Source organism: Natrix helvetica, assembly GCF_964273705.1.
Source record: "Natrix helvetica genome assembly, chromosome: 4".
Taxonomy (NCBI): domain Eukaryota; kingdom Metazoa; phylum Chordata; class Lepidosauria; order Squamata; family Natricidae; genus Natrix; species Natrix helvetica.
The window spans coordinates 1,843,772-1,862,987 of record NC_138550.1 but is presented as its reverse complement, the minus strand read 5'-3'; the positions used below and the strand labels follow the sequence as shown (position 1 = coordinate 1,862,987).

General features: G+C 46.1%; 2 protein-coding genes across 7 annotated transcripts in view; both read right to left on the bottom strand.

The window, feature by feature from the left end:
- Positions 1 to 15,205, bottom strand: part of KCNE3 (potassium voltage-gated channel subfamily E regulatory subunit 3) — a 15,722-nt gene extending 517 nt beyond the window's left edge. Inside the window, exons 1-3 of one of the 6 annotated variants that reach the window (XM_081953245.1) lie at positions 10,892 to 11,016; positions 4,894 to 5,111; positions 1 to 65 (exon numbers count right to left, since the gene is read on the bottom strand). The exon at positions 1 to 65 is cut by the window's left edge and continues 517 nt beyond it. In XM_081953245.1, coding sequence (XP_081809371.1) covers positions 1 to 47 — 47 coding nt within the window. In that variant the 5' untranslated portion in view covers positions 48 to 65; positions 4,894 to 5,111; positions 10,892 to 11,016. Of the gene's footprint in view, positions 66 to 862; positions 1,943 to 4,893; positions 5,112 to 5,738; positions 5,904 to 10,891; positions 11,082 to 15,074 lie in introns of those variants that run through there. The other 5 variants (XM_081953244.1, XM_081953246.1, XM_081953243.1 and 2 more) reach the window with 5 other exon arrangements.
- LIPT2 (lipoyl(octanoyl) transferase 2) lies at positions 15,202 to 17,254 on the bottom strand (the record flags this gene model as incomplete). The annotated part of the gene is made up of 2 exons (XM_081950348.1): positions 15,202 to 15,434; positions 16,795 to 17,254. 2 exons carry the CDS (start codon positions 17,252 to 17,254, stop codon positions 15,202 to 15,204), a joined length of 693 nt encoding a protein of 230 aa, XP_081806474.1.
- Between the last annotated feature and the right edge of the window lie 1,962 nt (positions 17,255 to 19,216).

The window sequence follows — 19,216 nt, the reverse complement described above, 5'->3', positions numbered from 1 at the left end:
ATCACGTCCAGCTTCTGGAACCAGCCCTCGGTGTGGTTAGAGGCCATCCTGGCGCCTGGAGAATGCTGGTGGACCAAATCAGAAGGAAATTCAGGATGGCATCCGTCCTTCCCAGAAAACAGAACTCTCTCCCCAGTGAGAATTTGGGGAGGAAGGACCCCTCCCGCTGCAGCAACCTGGAGATGGATGAGACCATAGGCCTCCTCTAGGACAGGGGTCTCCAACCTTAGCAACTTTAAGCCTGGTGGACTTCGACTCCCAGAATTCCCCCCAGCAAGCTTTGTTGGAGGACTTTGACTCCCAGAATTCCCCACAGCAAGCTTTGCTGAAGGACTTCGACTCCCAGAATTCCCCAGGCAGCTTTGCTGGAGGACTTCGACTCCCAGAATTCTCCCCAGCAAGTTTTGCTGGAGGACTTCGACTCCCAGAATTCCCCAGCCAGCTTTACTGGGGAATTCTGGGAGTTTAAGTCCACCAGGCTTAAAGTTGCCAAGGTTGGAGACCCCTGCTCTAGGATGCCCCCACCCCCAAAAGGTCTGACCAACCTCCTCCTTTGTAATTCTCAGAGGGTTTTTTGTTAGTTTGTTTGTTTTTGCAAACATTTTATTAAGTTATGAAGTCTTATAAAATGCAAAAGTAAATGAATGAGCAAGGAGAGGAAAAGGAAAGGGGAAAGAGAAGCAAGGAAAGATAGGTGGGAAAAAAGAAGTACTGACTTCTGTCTCTCTCTCTGTTGCCCTCTCTCTGCCCTCAGGGGCTTTGGAGAATAGCTTGGCTCCCTCTTCTTTGTGGAAGCCCCTCAAATATTGGAAGATGCTATCATGTCACCCCTTTGTATTCTTTTTCATTAAAATAGACCTACCCAATCCTTGCAACCGTTCTTCGTATGTTTTAGCCTCCAGTCCCCTAATCCTCTTGGTTGCTCTTCTCTGCACTCTTTCCAGAGTCTCCACATCTTTTCTACATCGTGGCAACCAAAACTGGGTGCAGGATTCCAGGTGTGGCCTTAGTGTAGTATGGCCATCCACTCCGCCCCTGTTCCAGGTAACTCTCAACCTAAAAAGCACTCAAAAGCATCTTGTATTTGACTTCCGTGTTGTTCCTGCCTTGTGAAATGGCCATTCCTCTTTCTTTTCTTCCTAACCTCAAGAGTTTGTCCACCAAAGTGTTTTTGTTTTCGCTGCAGATCCGGTTCCTGTTGACCTTATCGCCCTTTCATACTTAACTTTTCTGACCTCCCTCTCCATGCCTGTGAGTAAGCCAGGACACAGGCTTGGCTGTCTGCCACTATTTAATGAAGGAGATAGCAAGTCCTTTGGCTGAGAGCCCAGACCACTCAGGTGCCAACAGAACAACACAGAGAGTCCCCAGGAACAGACACGACTGGAAATACACAGAGCTTCTCAATCACCAATTTGAATGGTTGTTTCCTGCAAATGTCCCCTCCCAACGCCTCACCTATAAGCTCTCTTGGGAGGGGCCAATCCACAACCACCTGTGCTTAATCATATCTTCTGTGAGTCTGCCTACGGAGCTGCTGCTTCCGTTTCTCAGCCCTTCTCACTCTAGCATCAGGGACAAAGTGCCTTTAATCCTCCCCACTGCTCCATGCCTCAGGCGCCTCCTGGTGGCCAACCAGCCCCTCTGCTCCCTGCTCTGAGTCTGCAACCTGCACAGGGTTCCTTCCACATCATCCAGGGCCGACTGAAATGATCCCTCGCTATCCGAGTCCATCAGCAGCTCAAACGGAACCTGCTGGGCCACAACAGTTATCATCATAGTAACCTGAGAGGAGATAACAGCCATACCTCGGCCCCAGGTGTGTCCTGGGAGAACCTGCCCCATTCTGTTTCTCAAACTTGGCCCCTTTTTGGTTTTGGTTAGTTTAGTTTGGTTTGGTTTGGTTTACTTTACTTTTTACTTTACTTTTTACTTTACTTTTTGCTTTACTTTTTACTTTACTTTTTACTTTACTTTTTACTTTACTTTTTACTTTACTTTTTACTTTACTTTTTACTTTACTTTTTACTTTACTTTTTACTTTACTTTTTACTTTACTTTTTACTTTTTACTTTACTTTTTACTTTACTTTTTACTTTACTTTTTGCTTTACTTTTTGCTTTACTTTTTACTTTACTTTTTACTTTACTTTTTACTTTACTTTTTACTTTACTTTTTACTTTTTACTTTACTTTTTACTTTACTTTTTACTTTTTACTTTACTTTTTACTTTACTTTTTACTTTACTTTTTACTTTACTTTTTGCTTTACTTTTTACTTTACTTTTTACTTTACTTTTTACTTTACTTTTTACTTTACTTTTTACTTTTTACTTTACTTTTTACTTTACTTTTTACTTTTTACTTTACTTTTTACTTTACTTTTTACTTTACTTTTTACTTTACTTTTTACTTTACTTTTTACTTTACTTTTTACTTTTTACTTTACTTTTTACTTTACTTTTTGCTTTACTTTTTGCTTTACTTTTTGCTTTACTTTTTACTTTACTTTTTACTTTACTTTTTACTTTACTTTTTACTTTACTTTTTACTTTACTTTTTACTTTACTTTTTACTTTACTTTTACTTTTTACTTTACTTTTTACTTTACTTTTTACTTTTTACTTTACTTTTTACTTTACTTTTTACTTTACTTTTTACTTTACTTTTTACTTTACTTTTTACTTTACTTTTTACTTTACTTTTTACTTTACTTTTTACTTTACTTTTTACTTTACTTTTTACTTTTTACTTTACTTTTTACTTTACTTTTTACTTTTTACTTTACTTTTTACTTTACTTTTTACTTTACTTTTTACTTTACTTTTTACTTTACTTTTTACTTTACTTTTTACTTTACTTTTTACTTTACTTTTTACTTTACTTTTTACTTTACTTTTTACTTTTTACTTTACTTTTTACTTTACTTTTTACTTTACTTTTTACTTTACTTTTTACTTTACTTTTTACTTTACTTTTTACTTTACTTTTTACTTTACTTTTTACTTTACTTTTTACTTTTTACTTTACTTTTTACTTTACTTTTTACTTTACTTTTTACTTTACTTTTTACTTTACTTTTTACTTTACTTTTTACTTTACTTTTTACTTTACTTTTTACTTTTTACTTTACTTTTTACTTTACTTTTTACTTTACTTTTTACTTTACTTTTTACTTTACTTTTTACTTTACTTTTTACTTTACTTTTTACTTTACTTTTTACTTTTTACTTTACTTTTTACTTTACTTTTTACTTTACTTTTTACTTTACTTTTTACTTTACTTTTTACTTTACTTTTTACTTTACTTTTTACTTTACTTTTTACTTTACTTTTTACTTTACTTTTTACTTTACTTTACTTTACTGTCCTTGCACCTTGTACAATGAAACGAAATGCGATCTTCCACGTACAATGACAGTTCAGGTTGTGGTTGTTAAGGAATCCTGTGCCGTCATTAAGGGCAACATCAGAAGGAGCCTGGTTTCCTCATTGACGTGACTTATGGGAAGCTGGCAGTGAAGATCGCAAGTAGTGATGATGTGACTGTGGGAAGCTGCGACCATTGGAACTGTGTGCCGGTGGCCCAAGTGCCCCAATCGTGATCCTGTGACTGTGGGGGACACTGCGACGGCCACAACTTCAAGGACCGGCCATAAGCCTTCTTGCTGAGCACGGTTAGTAACTTCGAATGGCTGCTGAAGAAGAAGTCACTAAGGGAGGACCACCTGTAGAGTCCAAAGCCCTTCCCTGTCTTTCATGGTTGACAAAGCATAAGGATACCTTTGATGGCAACAATCGGACCAACCCCTTGGTGGGCTCCGTAGAGCCCGGGGTCTCTGGCCTGCTGGCAAAACCAGTCTTGGTGCTTTTTGAAAAAATAGAGGGAGGGGGGGCAACCCTAGGATGATGTTCCACATATATCTTCCATTCGCCTCAGCTTAAAAAGAATGCCCTGCATGACATCCTTTCTTTCTCCAACAGAGAAAAGAACCAGCCCTATTCCCTTAAAGACCAATGTTTTTAAAAATGTTGTAAAATCAGGTCGATCCTGTGACTTGCCCATTTTTGTGGCTATAACGGGCAAGCTCCATGACCGTTGTATGCCAAGGAGTACCACCTGCATCTCTTTGCCTCTCTGGAGATCCAGAGAAATTTTTCTGACTTCGCTCGCTGTCCGAAGGAGGCATAAGGTGTGAGAAGGAGAGAATCACTTCAATAGGAGCCAGCCGTGTGCAGCAGCAGCCAAAAAAGCCAAAGCTATCCCAGGCGGCCTTACTAGAGGGACAGAATCAAGATCACGTGAAGTATTAGCACCGCTTTGTAAAGCCTTGGTAAGGCCACGCTTGGAATACGGCATTCAGTTTTGGTCACCACGATGTGGAGACTCTGGAAAGAGTGCAGAGAAGAGCAACAAAGAGGATTAGGGGACTGGAGGCTAAAACATAGGAAGAACGGTTGCAGGAACTGGGTATGTCTAGTTTAATGAAAAGAAGGACTAGGGGAGACAGGATAGCAGTCTTCCAATATCTCATGGGCTGCCACAAAGAAGAGGGAGTCAAACTGTTCTCCAAGGCACCTGAGGGCAGAACAAGAAGCAATGGGTGGAAACTAACCAAGGAGAGAAGCAACTTAGAACTAAGCAGAAACTTCCTAAAAGTGAGAACAATTAACCAGTGGAACAGCTTGCCACCAGAAGTTGTGGGTGCTCCTCCAACACTGGAAATTTTTAAGAAAAGACTGGGCAGTCACTTGTCTGAATTAGTATAGGGTCTCCTGCTTGAACAGGGGGTTGGACTAGAAGACCTCCAAGGTCCCTTCCAACTCTGTTATTCTATTATTCTATTCTCCAAAGCACCTGAAATAGGTCAAGAAACAATGAATGGAAACTCACCAGAGATCCGACTTGAACTAAGCAGAAACTTCCTAACAGTGAGAAGAAGTAATCAATGGAATGGTTTGCTTTCAGAAGTTGTGGATCGACTAACCCTGGAGAATTTCAAGAAGAGTCTGGACGTCAAATTGTCTGAAATGGCCTAGGGTCTCCTGCCTGAGCAGGCGGTTGGACTAGAAGACCTCCAAGGACCCTTCCAACTCTGCCATTCGGTTATTCTGTTAAGAAAGACAAGCACACGGGAAAATATATACATGTATTTCTCCTCTAGGAGATCAGCTTTAAAATATTATATTTCATGCCGTTCTTGGATCAGGGCAGGTTGTTGTGATCCTGTTTGGTGGGAACAAAGTCCCTGCCAGCAACTGAACAAAAGTTGATGGATCACCAGGTGTAAATTTGCACAACTGGGCGGGGCAGGTCACCCCGAGACAAGGGCAACCGCCCCTTCAAACCGAAGTCCCGTTGCATTCAATGGGACTTACTCTTCGCAGGCTGAAGTGCACAATTTGCGAGTCTCTTGAACCGCAGAAATGCAATTCACCTCACAATTTTTTTTTATTTCCTGAATAGCAAAGTCTAGATTAGGCTCTTATTTAAAAAAAAAAAGCAACCCCAAAACCAGTCCAACCAGTTTCAGATCTTAAGTTTCACTTCTCCTGGCCGCTTCCTGACGGGTTGCGAGAATCAAGGGCTCTTTTGTGCAATTCAGCCAAACACACACACACACACACACACACACACACACACACTGCCGCTGATTTTCCGTCTTCCCTCAACAACCGCGGGGATTTGCTCAACCAAAAATAATTTTTAAAAAAGATCCCGAAATCAGAACGACTCACTGAGCAACCGCCTCGCTTAGCAACGGAAATTCCGGTCCCAACCTGGGATCGTATGTCGAGGACTCTCTCTGCGGCCCCCCAGCGAAGGACGGGTGCACAAATTGTCTCTTGGTGAGGCGAAGCTGCTTTGCAGCCCTGCCCAAAATGAAAAGCCAAAAGTTTGAGGGAGCCTTTTATCTCCCAGGCGAAGGAAGATCCGCCCTCCAAGCGGCCTCCTATTTCGCTTGAATGCCCTGGGAGACCAGATGAGGGGATCGCCCTCCTCCTGGCACGCTTCTGACGCTTCGTAAAGCTTCCGCCAGATTCCGCCTGATTTCTGGCTAGCCTTGGCTGGACACGGCTCTCCTTCTGCAAAAGTGGCAATTCTGGAGCATCTCAGAACCACAGAGAGCTGGAAGGGGCCTCGGAGGTCTTCTAGTCCAGCCCTCTGCTCAAGAAAGAGGCCTTAAGAGCCGTGATGGCGAACCTATGGCACGCAGCAACGGTGGGATTCGCTTACCTTTGCTACCGGTTCGCAAATGTGAGCACGCTCACACGAGCGCTCGCTTGCGCCAGATTCTGCGCATGCACACCACCGCAGAAGGTTGCGCATTATGTCAGGTCAGGCGGGCAGAGCCTCCTGCAGCCACCACTACTGGTTTGCCCCACCGGTAAGAACCAGGTGCATGCCACCTCTGGTACATACAAGTGGCACGCAGAGCCCGCCGTCAGCCCAACCCAACTCCACTGCGCATGTGCACACACCAGTGGCGGCTTCCGGATCCCATTGCAACCAGTACGCTGTGCACAGGGCTGGGTGTCCTAGTTGGGCTCGCGCGCTGCGAGCGCATGAATATACCAGTGCCCTGGAACACCCAGCTGCTTGGCGGAGGTCGCGCAGGGACCACACACTGTGCGCATATGCACTATTAGCCGGGTACATTATAAACAGCTGTGGAACGCGGGTGGGTGGGTGGGCCAAATGAGCCACCGTACCGGTACGGTGGCCGCTGCTCCTGGCTACTACCGCTACGGCCGTACTGGGCTGTACTGCCCAGGACCCACCACTGGCGCGCACCTCCCACTGGCTAGGTGGTCTCTGGGTCTCTGCCATGCATGCGGGGGGGGGGGGGCATGGGACATGCAGGGGATGCATGCGCTCATTTATGGGAGAGGCACATGCACGGGGGTAGTAGTGGTGCTCGCATTGCATTTTGGGGGCCTTGTGTGCCCCACATGCCCCGTTTTGGCTTCCAGGTTGGTGCAAGAGGCCTTGCAGGCCAAAAACAGGGCAAGGGTTTGTTTGTTTTTAGCAATTTAGGAGGTGCGGGGGGGGGGGGTGCAGTTAGCGACTTAGCTAAGTGAATCAGTGCATTTGTCAAGTGGGTCACACCGTTGTTAAGTGAATCCGGCCACCCTGTTGACTTTGCTTGTCAGAAGGTCACCAAAGGGGACTTTCACGTGACCCTGGGACACTACGACCGTCATAAATATGACTCGGTTGCCAAGGGTCTGGATTTTGATCACAAGACCGTGGGGATGTTGTCTTGGAAAGCAACAGGAAAGTCCAGTTGCCTCCTGAAAAAAGCACCTTTGGGACAACCCTCACCTGGAGGACGGAGAATCTCTACAGACTTTCAGCTCTACAATTTGGGGTGAAGACCCTTGGAATGTGGTGGGAGAAGGAATGGATTTCCAGAGGGGGGAAAATGGCAGACTACAGGAACCATTTGCATCACTCTGGGGACCCTGAGGACACAGATAAAACCTCCAGGTGGCCTCAAGGACCCTCTCAAAGGATGCAAATGACCAGCTGTCTGCAAGGAGTATCAATCCTTCCACCCTTCACCATCCAGTCAGAGCTGAAGAAGCTTCTTGGATGAGAAGCGAAACGTCTTCAAAAGAAAAACCAAAAAGTCCAATTGCTTCTTGAAAAGCCACCTTTGGGACAACCGTGACCTGGATGACGGAGAATCTCTACAGATCCTGATAAAGAGGTTTGTTTTCTCCAAAATCCTTGAAATTCAGATCGGGTCAATGACACTCAATAAGGGCGATCCCTCTCCTAATCTTGACAAGCCCATATTTTTCACTTCCAACCAGCCATTTTGATTTCGTTATTTTTTCTATAAACACACTAATGTTTTTACTGACATCGGTTTGTTTCCAAACAGTTGATGGTCCATCTATGGGGCAATGAATCAAATGTCTTACTTTCTATTGTTTTAGCTCACACGCTGTTCCATTTTGGAAGACTCAAAGCAGATTACCTGGAGACAAAGTGTTCTTGATAACATTGAGGACACAATACACAAGCACACACATATACACCATGCGCTGTCACTTGGGAGCAGCCACATATCCATGGGTTGGAGGGGCGTGGGGGCAGAAGGACCAATGAAATCATAAGCATGACACACATTGAGATGAAATTCATAGATAACAGAGTTGGAAGGGACCTTGGAGGTCTTCTAGTCCAAACCCCTGTTCAAGCAGGAGACCCTGTGCCATTCCAGACAAGTGGCTGTCCAGTCTCTTCTTAAAAACCTCCAGGGATGGAGCACCCACAACTTCTGGTAGCAAGCTGTTCCACTGGTTAATTAACCTTGTTGTTAATTAAACAGCGGAACTATTATAATACCCACAGTTATGAAAGTTGGAGCTTAAAAAAGCAGGACAGGAAGAAAATTCAATGGTGAAAACAGTCAGGTTCTACATTTAGGCAAGGAAAATGAAATGCACAGGTACAGTATAGGTGGTACCTTGCTCAATAGTAGCAACTGTGAGAGGGATCTTGGAGTTCTAGTGGACAACCATTTAAATAGGAGCCAGCCGTGTGCAGCAGCTGCCAAAAAAGCCAACACAGTTCTAGGCTGCATCAACAGAGGGATAGAATCAAGATCACGTGAAGGGTTATATTATAAGGCCTTGGTAAGGCCACACTTGGAATACGGCATCCAGTTCTGGTCATCATGCTGTAAAAAGATGTTGGGACTCTGGAAAGAGTGCAGAGAAGAGCAACAAAGAGGATTAGGGGACTGGAGGCTAAAACCTATGAAGAACGGTTGCAGGAACTGGGTATGTCTAATTTATTAGAAAGAAGGACTAGGGGAGACATGATAGCAGTCTTCCAATATCTCAGGGGCTTCTCATTTCACAATAGACTTGCTTAACAACAGAAATGTTGGGCTCAATTGTGGTCATAATCTGAGGACTACCTGGATAAGGCCCCAACCACCAACTGAGCCCGTAAAATATTAGCCTCGGCGTGTAGAATGTAAATCCTGTTTTAAGAAATGCATTTGTAGGGATGCAACATTGTTTGGGAAAGGCAGATCTAGACGTCAAAGCCAACTCTTAAATTGACAATATTTTTTTTAAAAAATCCACTGGGAAATGGGAGGCGTATTTCAGCCTTCTAAGATATATTGCCCGTGTTTTTAATACACCCGGAAGACAGGAAATTTAGCCTCAGGTTGTATAGCTTGTGACTCCTCAGGTGAAATTAACATACTCTTGAGTTTCGTAACTTTGTGGAAAACAACATCTGGCTTAAAAGGTGCAGTTCTCCTTTGCGTGCCTCAAGGGATTAATTTTATTGCCATCTCTCTCTCCAGAACAGTCTTTTGCAATTTTGGCTGCTTTGACCTGGGAGGACTTCAACTCACAGAATCCCCCAGCTGGGATGCTTTAAGAGGAGTGTACTTCAATTCCCAGAATGCTGCAGCTGGCCTGCTTTAAGACAGGTGGACTCCAAGTCCCAGGATCCCCCAGCCAGCAGGCTCTAAGATGGGGGTTAGGGTTAGATGGGGGTGGAATAGAGGGGCAGGACAAGCCGCTTCCAAGAACTGCTTATTTACATGCTGGAAAATAGCGAGTGCAAATTGCCTGGCAGCTCCATCTTTTAAGGGAGTTGTGTGGCACATTCAGCCACTGACAGCTCCCCAATTTCCCCCTGGGAAATTGGAACAATCACGGTGGCTTTAGCTGTTCCCCATTATTTACATATGCAAGAGAGAGGGGGGGAGGGGGGAGAGAAAAAGAGAAAGAGAGAGTGGGGGACAGAGAGAGGAGAGAAAAAGAGAGAGAGAGAAAGAGAGACAGAGGGAGAGAAAAAGAGAGAGAGAGGAGAGAGAAAGAGACAAACAGACAGACAGAGGGAGAGAAAAAGAGAGAAAGAAAGAAATAGACAGACAGAGAGAGAGAAAAAGAGAGAGGAGAAAGAAAGGAAGAGAAAGAGAGAGAGAAAGACACAGACAGGGGGGTGAGAGAGAAGGAGAGAAAAAGAGAGAGAGAAAGAGAAAGACAGACAGGGAGAAAAAGAGAGAGAGAGAGAGCAGAAAGAGAGGAAGAGAAAGAGAGAGAGACGGGAGAGAGAGAGAAGGAGAGAAAAAGAGAGAAAGAGAGAGAGAAAGAGAGACAGAGAGGGAGAGGAAAAAAGAGAGACAGACAGAGGGAGAGAAAGAGAGAGGAGAGAAGGAGAGAAAAAGAGAAAGAGAAAGAGAGAGACAGGGAGGGAGAGGAAAAAAAGAGAGACAGGCAGACAGAGGGAGAGAGAAAGAGAGAGTTTGGGGTGACCGTCTTCTTGCGTGATCCAGGGGCCTTTGGGCGCTTCCTGTCTCAGGTGCCTTTCAACCTTTGCAGAAGCCACAAAAGCCCTTATTAATGCGCGTGCACGTGCCTTTCCCGCCCACCGACCGCTGACTCTGAGCGGGGACTCCGTGGGCCTCGCGCCCCTTCTGCTTGGGAGCCTTGCACACCTGCCTCCGTCCCGCCTCCCCGCGTCTGCCTCGCAAGGAGACCCTCGCCTGCCTCCCGCTCGGCTCCCGCACGCAACCTTCGAACTAAGGCAGGGATTCCCATCCTTGGCAACCTGAAGCGGGGGGGGGGATCTGGAAGCCCCCTCCCCTGCCTTAGAGCTGCCTAAGGTTGCAGCCCCTTCTAAGCCAAGCGGCTGCGTTCCCACGACCTGCAGACCCTCCAGCCCAATCCGGGTTCCAGCGCGAACGTCTACAGGGAATTCGTTGCAGCACCAGCCCGCTTTGCCTGCAGCCCACCCCGGGGGCTTCTGGCTCGCAGAGCCCCCCGACCCAAGGCGTACCCAGAGGCCCCCTCGCCCCTCGCCCAGGCTGCAACGTCGCTCCGATCGAGCCGACGACGGCCGCCGCACTCACCTCTGCCCCGCGGCGCCCTCCGGATGCCACGGCTCGCCCGGCTTGCCCACTCGCCGCTGGCCAAGCCCCGTCCGCGGGGGCCGCCTCGGAGCGCAAGGCGTGGGGCGAGGCTCCGGCAACCCTTCCTCCGCCCGCCGGACGGGAATCCCGGGCAGGCTTGGCCGGTGGAACTCCCGCCTGGGGGGAAGGGTGTGTGTGCCAGGGACGGTGGGAGCCCGCGGGCGCCAGGGGCAATGGGCGGCGGGAGCAGGTTGCAGAGCGTGCAGCCGGCTGGGCGTTCCGCGGTTGGTGCCGAGGCTCCCGGGCACGCCAAGGTAGGTCAGGCAGCTTAAAAGACCTGGCTCTTTAAAAAAATATATCTATGTATTTTTTTCTTTAATCTACATAAGTGCTTAATGAATAGTGTATTGTGTGAACTCAGTGTATTGTGTGAGTATAAAATACTAATACAGAGGAGGAAGGAGAGGAGGAAGAGGAAGAAGAAAAAGAAGTAGAGAAGAGGAGGAGGAAGAATAGGAAGTAGAAGAAGAAGAGGAGGAAGAAGAAAGAAGAAAATAGAAGAGGAGGAAAAAGGGGATGAAGGAGAAGAAGAGGAGGAGGAAGAGGAAGTAGAGGAGGAGGAAGAGGAGGAGGAGAGGAAGAAGAGGAGGGGGAAGGAGAAGGAGGAGAAACTTGGTTGATTCCTAGGATGCTGGCAGCAATCCATATCAACCATCACCACCAGTCAATTGTGTTTGTGATACATTTTTAAATGTTCAGTTGACTGAGTTTCATGTTTAATTAATAAATAAAATATGTAATAATAATGTTTACTTATATGTAGGAGTAATCTTTCATCATTTACTTATACATAGCAATATTTTACCTTCTAATTTCTACCTCTTTTAGCTAACCACTGGTAAAAAAAATCCCAGGTTAAAAAAATATTCTGATCCTTCCTTGTCTTTTATTTTTAATGTCAATCTATCCATCTCTGCAGTCTTAGTATTTTTCTAATTATATTTCCATCTGTGGGACCTGGCTCTTTTTAAAGTTTGGGGCTCCAAAGTAAAGTTTTCACATTGGTGGTGGTGGTGGATAGATTCATATCTGATCCCCCTCCCCCCTCCTCATTCTACAGGTAGTCCTCGACTTACAACAGTTCATTTAGTGACCATTCTAGGCCCTGAAATAAAAGGGACTTATGACCGTTTTCCACCCATACAACGGTTGACACACTCCTCAGGGTCACAGGATAACAACTCAGACATTTGGCAACACTCACATTTACGACGGTCACAGTGTCCCAAGGTCACATGGCCCCCTTTTGTGACCTCCTGACAATGGGGAAGCCAGATTCACTTAACAACCGTGTCACTAATTTAACCACTGCAGGGATTCACTTAATAAGTGGCAAGAGAGGTCGTGAAAATGTCCCAAACCTCACCGAACGTAAATCTCACTTAGCAACAGAAATTTGGGCTTGAGTTGTAAGTCGAGGAGTACCTGCACTCCCCCCTCCCCATCTTACAACTAAGCGTGAATTGTGTTTTGTGTTGTTGTAGTATTTTATCAATATCATTTTTATCTCTTGATATTATAAGCAGCTGTTACCTTGTGCAAGTTTAATAAATAAAATTGGTCAGCAGGGGGCGCTTTCAAGGCTGAAAGGGGGCTTGAAGCAAGGAATTGCAAGCTCTCCCCCCCCCCCCCCAAGGTTGGTTGGGCAAATTCTCACACACACCCAGCTCACATCTGCGGCTCTTGGGATCCCCCCCAAAAAGACTTGGGGATCTCTTGGAAGCAGCCTTTCCAAAGACGGAGCATTGGACTGCAAGGTCCATCCTCCCCAGCCCACACCGCAGGAGGGGAGCTGAAGACCAGCCAACCCCTCGGCATGGTGGCTGACGGTGAAGACAGACAAGAGTTTGGTCCACAGCCCTAGTAGGACTACAATTCCAACGATGCTGATCCTCGGCAAGCCTGGGTGGGGAGCATGGCCGGTGTAGTCCACCCTCGCTGGGAAGGGGACAGAAACAAACATTAAGGTAGCAAGGGGATAATGCATTTTAATATTCCCCTCTCTATTCCTTGGCCTGGGAATTCAATAAAGGCTGGACTACAACTCCCATCAGCCCCAGCTGACTGCCCCCTTGACTTTTTTGACCCCACACTGCAGCACATTAACGGAGAGGATCAATAAATGTACTTAAATAAATAAATACTTCTGTTGAATGTATAAATCTTTAGTAAAACACATTTTATGTTGAATGGATGTTTAATAAAAAACTGTTTTTATGTTGAATTAATTTATGGTGTTGCAATAAATAAATGTTTATGTTAAATGGATAACTATAACTAAATGTTTATGTTAAATGGATAACTATTTGATAAGTAAATCATTGCGTTGTACCTGCCATGTTTAGGATTTTCCGTTGTGGGTTTCAAAAATGCTTTCAGCTGCCTGGGGGTGTCCCTTGAGTGCGAGTTGGGAAGCTGTATAAATTTGTTTTCATAAAATAATTTGCATTTCATACGTTTTCTCTCCTTTGCACGCTGCTGAATTAAACTATAATTAATCCACCATTCTGAGTGATGAGGCTTGCATCCCCATTGAGCCAATAGATCCAGGTTTAGAACTAGCCAACATTGATACTCAGTTGAGGCATAACAGAAAAGAATTGGGGGGAAATTCTGATTTTAAGTCCAAATGTGGCTCTTGGAATTCCAAAAAATGGATTTTAATGAGTTCAGTCATAAAAAAATCTCGCAATAGCAGGAGAAATGCAGCTTTTTGGTTAACAAGGCACTGATTTAATGTGTTTTATTTGCATATCTATTTAGCAGCGAAACTATTTCTCCCCCCAACTGGTGAAAAGAAGCAAAATAGCTATCCTAGGACTTACAACTGTTCATTTAGTGACAAAACTACAACGGCAGTGAAAATTGATTTATGACAATTTTTCACATTTACAACCGTTGCAACATCCCTATGGCCAAGTGTTCAAAATTTGGACGCTTGGCAACTGACTTGTATTTATGACGGTCGCAGTGTCCTGGGGGTGTGATCCCCTTTTGCGACCTTCTCACAAGCAAAGGCAATGGGGAAGCCATTCACTTAACGACTGCACGAATGACTTAACAACCGTCTCGTTTAGTAGTGGACATTTGGGGACTGAATTGTGGTCGTAAGTCGAGGACTACTGGCCTCCAGACTCCTTCCACCTCCAATCCTTTTGCCAAGCAGCCACATCCCTGCATCTGTCGTTGAATGAGGACCACGTGTGCTTCATAGGTAGTCCTTGACATACAAACCACAATTAAGCCCAAAATCTCTTTTGCTAACTGAGACAGTTACATTCTGTCCCATTTTACAACCATGCTTGCCACTGCCATTAACTGAATTCAGGCAGTTGTTAAGTTAGCAACATGGTTGTTAAGTGAATCCGGCTTCCTCCATTACCTCTGCATGTGGGAAGGTTGCAAAAGGGGAAACCCATGACCCTGGGACACCGCGACCGTCATAAGTATGAACCAAGCATTCTGAATTTTGATGACATCATTGTGGGCATGCTGCAAAGGACGTAAGTGTGAAAAATGATTGTAAGTCATTTTTTTTCAGTGCTGTCGTAATTTTGGTCATTAAGTGAAAGTTCGTAAATTGAGGACCAAGGGGCAGCCTCTCCCCCTCAATGGAAATTAGATAAACTGAATGGATGGATGATAGATAAATGATAGATATATATAGAGAGAGAGACAGACAGACAGAGAGAAAGATAGATGATAGAGATAGAGATCGAGAGAGATATAGATTGAGAGAGAGATAAAAATAGATAGAAAGATAGATATCGAGAGAGATAAAGATAGATAGAAAGATAGAAAGATACATAGATAGATAAGAGAGATAAAAATATAAAGATGAGAGAAATAGAATAACTTTGTCACTTTAAATGTACACCAATCAACATACTTATATTAAAATGAAATGATAATGGATGGACGGACAGACGGATGGATAAGATAGATTGATAAAGATGGGGAAGCCAGATCCGCTTAACAACCATGTTACTAACTTAACGTCTGTGATAATTCACCTAACAAATGTGGTGAAAAAAGTCGTAAAACAGGGCAAAACTCACTTAACTAATGTCTCACTTAGCAACAGAAATTTTGGGCTCCATTGTGGTCGTACGTTGAGGACTACCTGTGTCAGAAGTCCAGGTCCTTGCATTGCGTTGAATAAAACCTGCCAGCCGGAAAAACTCCCATCATTTAATATGTTCCGAAGAGACCATCCAGGATCTTGCAACGCGAGCGGCCTCTTGGGTCCGTCACTCCTCCGATCCTGGTTCCTCGCTTAAACTGCAGTTAAAGACTTCCTGGAAAACCTGCAGGAAGGGCTGGGTGGCTTCGTCCACCGAGACGTGTCTCTGGAGCTCCTGGCTTAGGGAGGTCACCCCCAGCCCCTCCAGGCCACACGGGACGATGTGGTCGAACCAGGACAGGTCGGGGCAGCAGTTCAGGGCCAATCCGTGCGTGGTGATGTGTCTTCCGCAATGCACACCTGGGGGGCAAGCGGGAGAGAGAGGCAGTAGGACAATATCAATACGAGAGGGCAGAGTACAAGAATGGTAATGAATGAATGGTGATGCAATATTGTGCAATATCAACACAATAATAATAATGGTGATGCAATATTGTGCAATATCAACACAATAATAGTAATGAATGGTGATACAATATTGTGCAATATCAACACAATAATAGTAATGAATGGTGATACAATATTGTGCAATATCAACACAATAATAGTAATGAATGGTGATGCAATATTGTGCAATATCAACACAATAATAATAATAATGGTGATGCAATATTGTGCAATATCAACACAATAATAGTAATGAATGGTGATACAATATTGTGCAATATCAACACAATAATAATAATGAATGGTGATACAATATTGTGCAATATCAACACAATAATAATAATGGTGATACAATATTGTGCAATATCAACACAATAATAATAATGAATGGTGATACAATGTTGTACGTCAATACAATATTGTACAAGAATGGTAATGAATGAATGGTGATACAATATTGTGCAATATCAATACAATATCATACAATACAGTAATAATAAGGAATGAATGGTCACAATACTGTACAATATTAATACAACATTCTTCAATGTAATACAATAATAATAATAATAATAATAATAATTAATTAATTGCAATGTCCCGCTCCTATCACTCATTCCAGAGGCCCAGGCTGGGCAAGATCCATGGGTTCGTTAGTCCACTCTCCATTTGAAGCCTGCCGTCTGAGCTGGCTGGGCAGCATGGGCGTGGCAGTCCCCCTTCTATCACAGCACTGGGGACCCCAAGACTGGACCCAGGAACCCAGGTTGGCTGAGGATCATAGGTGGGTTAGTCTCCTCCCCATTAAGAGCCCTGACCAGCTGGGTACCATGGGCCTGGCAGTCCCTCTCCTCTGCATGTACTGGGGACTCCCAGAGTGGGGCCAGGAACCCCCAGGGTGGTCAACACAAATGGGTATATTAGTCCCCTCTGCGGCCCCGGCCAGCCGGGCACCATGGGCCTGATAGTCCCCCCTCCTATTGCTGATTCAGGAGCCCAGAGTGGGCAACATGCATGGGTAAGGTAGTCCCCTCTCCATTTACAGCCCGCAGCCTGAGCTGGCCGGGCACCATGGGCCTGGCAGTCCCCCCACCTATCACTTTATTCTGCAGCCCCAAGGTGGGCAAGATGCATGGGTCCGGTAGGCTCCTCCGCGGCCCTGGGCGGCCGGGCACCATGGGCCCGGCAGTCCCCCCTCCTCTCACCGATCCGGAGGCTCCAGGGCGGGCAAGGCGCATGGGCGCGGTAGTCCCCCCCCCCCCCGGCCTCTCACCGATGGCGCAGAGCTTGCGGTCTCCGAGCCAGACGCCGGTGCGGGGCGGCGGGAGGGCGCGGGCGCGGGGGAGGCCGAGGCGGCGGCAGGAGTCCCGGGCCAGGCGCTCCAGGGCGGCCACGTAGGCGCGGAGGGCGAGGCGGCGGCGGCGCAGGTCCAGCACCGGGTAGGCCACCAGCTGGCCCGGCCCGTGGAAGGTCATCCGCCCGCCGCGACCCACCCGCGCCACCTCCGCCCCCAGCGCCCGCAGCCGCCCCGGCTCCAGCCCCGGCTCCCCCCGCAGCCCCGCCGTGTAGACCGGGCCCCGCGGCTCCCACAGCACCAGCCGCTCCGGCTCCTCCGCCGAGCCCCGCAGCGCCGCCGCCGCCGCCTCCTGCGCCCCCAGCGACGCCCCCAGCGAGACCCGGCCCAGCCGCACCAGCCGCACCGGCCACCCGCCGCCCGCGCCCCCTCCTCCCATGGCTGACACGCCCCGCCCCCGGACACGCCCACGCACGTGCCTGCGCTCACGGGTCCCGCTTTCGCTTTCGCTTTCTTCCCTCCTCCTCTTCTCCCTCTTCCTTCCCAGTCTTTCTCCTTCACTTTATCTCCTCCCTCCCTTCTTTCCACTTCCATTTCACTTTCTTCCCCTTCCCCTCCCTCCTTCTCCTCTTCCTCCCTCCCTCCTTTCCTTCTCCATTCTCATTCCATTCTCCCTCTATTCTCTCTCCCTTCCCATTCTTCCTCCTTTCTTTTATCTCCTTTCCTTCTGTCCATCTCCCTCCCTCTCTGCTTCCCTTCTTTCCGCTTTCATCTTCCCTTCCCTTCCCTTCCCTTTTCCACTTCCCTTCCTTTCCTTCTCCATTCTCATTCCCTTCTCTCTCTATTCTCTCTCCCTTCCCATTCTTCCTCCTTTATTTTATCTCCTTCTTTCCTTCTATCCATCTCCCTCCCTCTCTGCTTCCCTTCTTTCCACTTTCATCTCCCTTTCCCTCTCTCTCTCTTCCTTCATCCTTTCCTTCCTCCCTTTCCCTCCCTCCCTCTGCAAAACGCAGCCCAAGTGATCACATTTTTTTTTCCTTTTTAAACAGTCAAGTGATCTTCTGTGTGTGTGTGTGTGTGTGAACAATCTCCGGTCAACACTGTAGAAACGGCTGCCATATCCAAACAATGCCATGACCTATTTGTGTTTTACAACAACGCAATAAAACAATATAAAGGAGGGGAAGAATAAAAGACTTTTTCGCCCAGCCGCCTCTGAGCTGCCTACTCTGGAACCAGAGTCCAAAAGAGCTTGTCCTCAAGAGTTCTGAGAAGCAGCAAATTTGTTGACTTTCTCACTTGTTAAAACTTGGAGAAAGGATCATAACAGTGGAACTTGCAAAGCGCATGGGTGAGGCATGGCAAAGAGTGAGCCGGCTGCTATTTTTGCTTAAACCAGCTTCTCCCATTGGAGTGCTATCCAGATAGATTTACAACTCCGAGCCCCAGAATTCAACGAAGTGCAATGACAATAAAATAAATAAACTGGTGAATTTTGAGAGTTGAAGTCCACACCTCTTCAAGTCACCAAGCCTGAGAAACATGTAATGCAGGGGTGTCCAAACTTGGCAACTTTAAGACTTGTGGACTTCAACTCCCAGAATTCCCCAGCCAGCTCTGCTGGCTGGGGAATTCTGGGAGTTGAAGTCCACAAGTCTTAAAGTTGCCAAGTTTGGACACCCCTGATGTAATGTATGCAAATTTTGATTTGGAGGCCTAGGGTTATCTTCCTGATTGTATTACTTTCTTGTTTGTATGCTGAGAACTTAAGCAGCGGAGACAACTTCCTTGTACGTCCAATCACAATTGGGAAATAAAGAATTATGTTATGTTCTATTCTTTCCTCTTTCTCTTTTCCATCCTTCCTTTTTCTCTTCTCTCTTCTCTTCTTCTCTCCTCTTCCTCTTCTATTCTATTCTATTCCATCCCATCCCATATTATTCTATTCTATTCTGTTTTGTCCTTTCCATTTTCTCTTCTGCATCCTTCCTTTTTCTCTTCTCTCCTCTCCTCTCTTCTTCCCTTCTATTCCATACTATCCCTTCCCTATTCCAGCCCAGCCCAGCCCATATTATTCTATTCTGCTTTCCATTTTATCTTCTCCATCGTTCTTTCTTCTCTTCTCTCCTTCCTCTTCTGTTCTTTTCTCTCCTCTGCCCTATCCCATCCCATCCTATCCTGTCCTTGGCTTCCAGCTGAAGGCCTCAGTCCCAACTGCACTATGAATTCTGTGCACCTGTGTAACACACTCGCCTTGGCCTGATTCCACCAGGATGCATTCAGCACCCCCGTCTTTCCAGAGGATGTGTGACTGATTTATTTTGGGAGAAGGAAAAACATTTCTTTCTTTCTTTCATGGCCTGCCACGGCATAGCCCTAGGAAGTCACAGTATCTTAATAA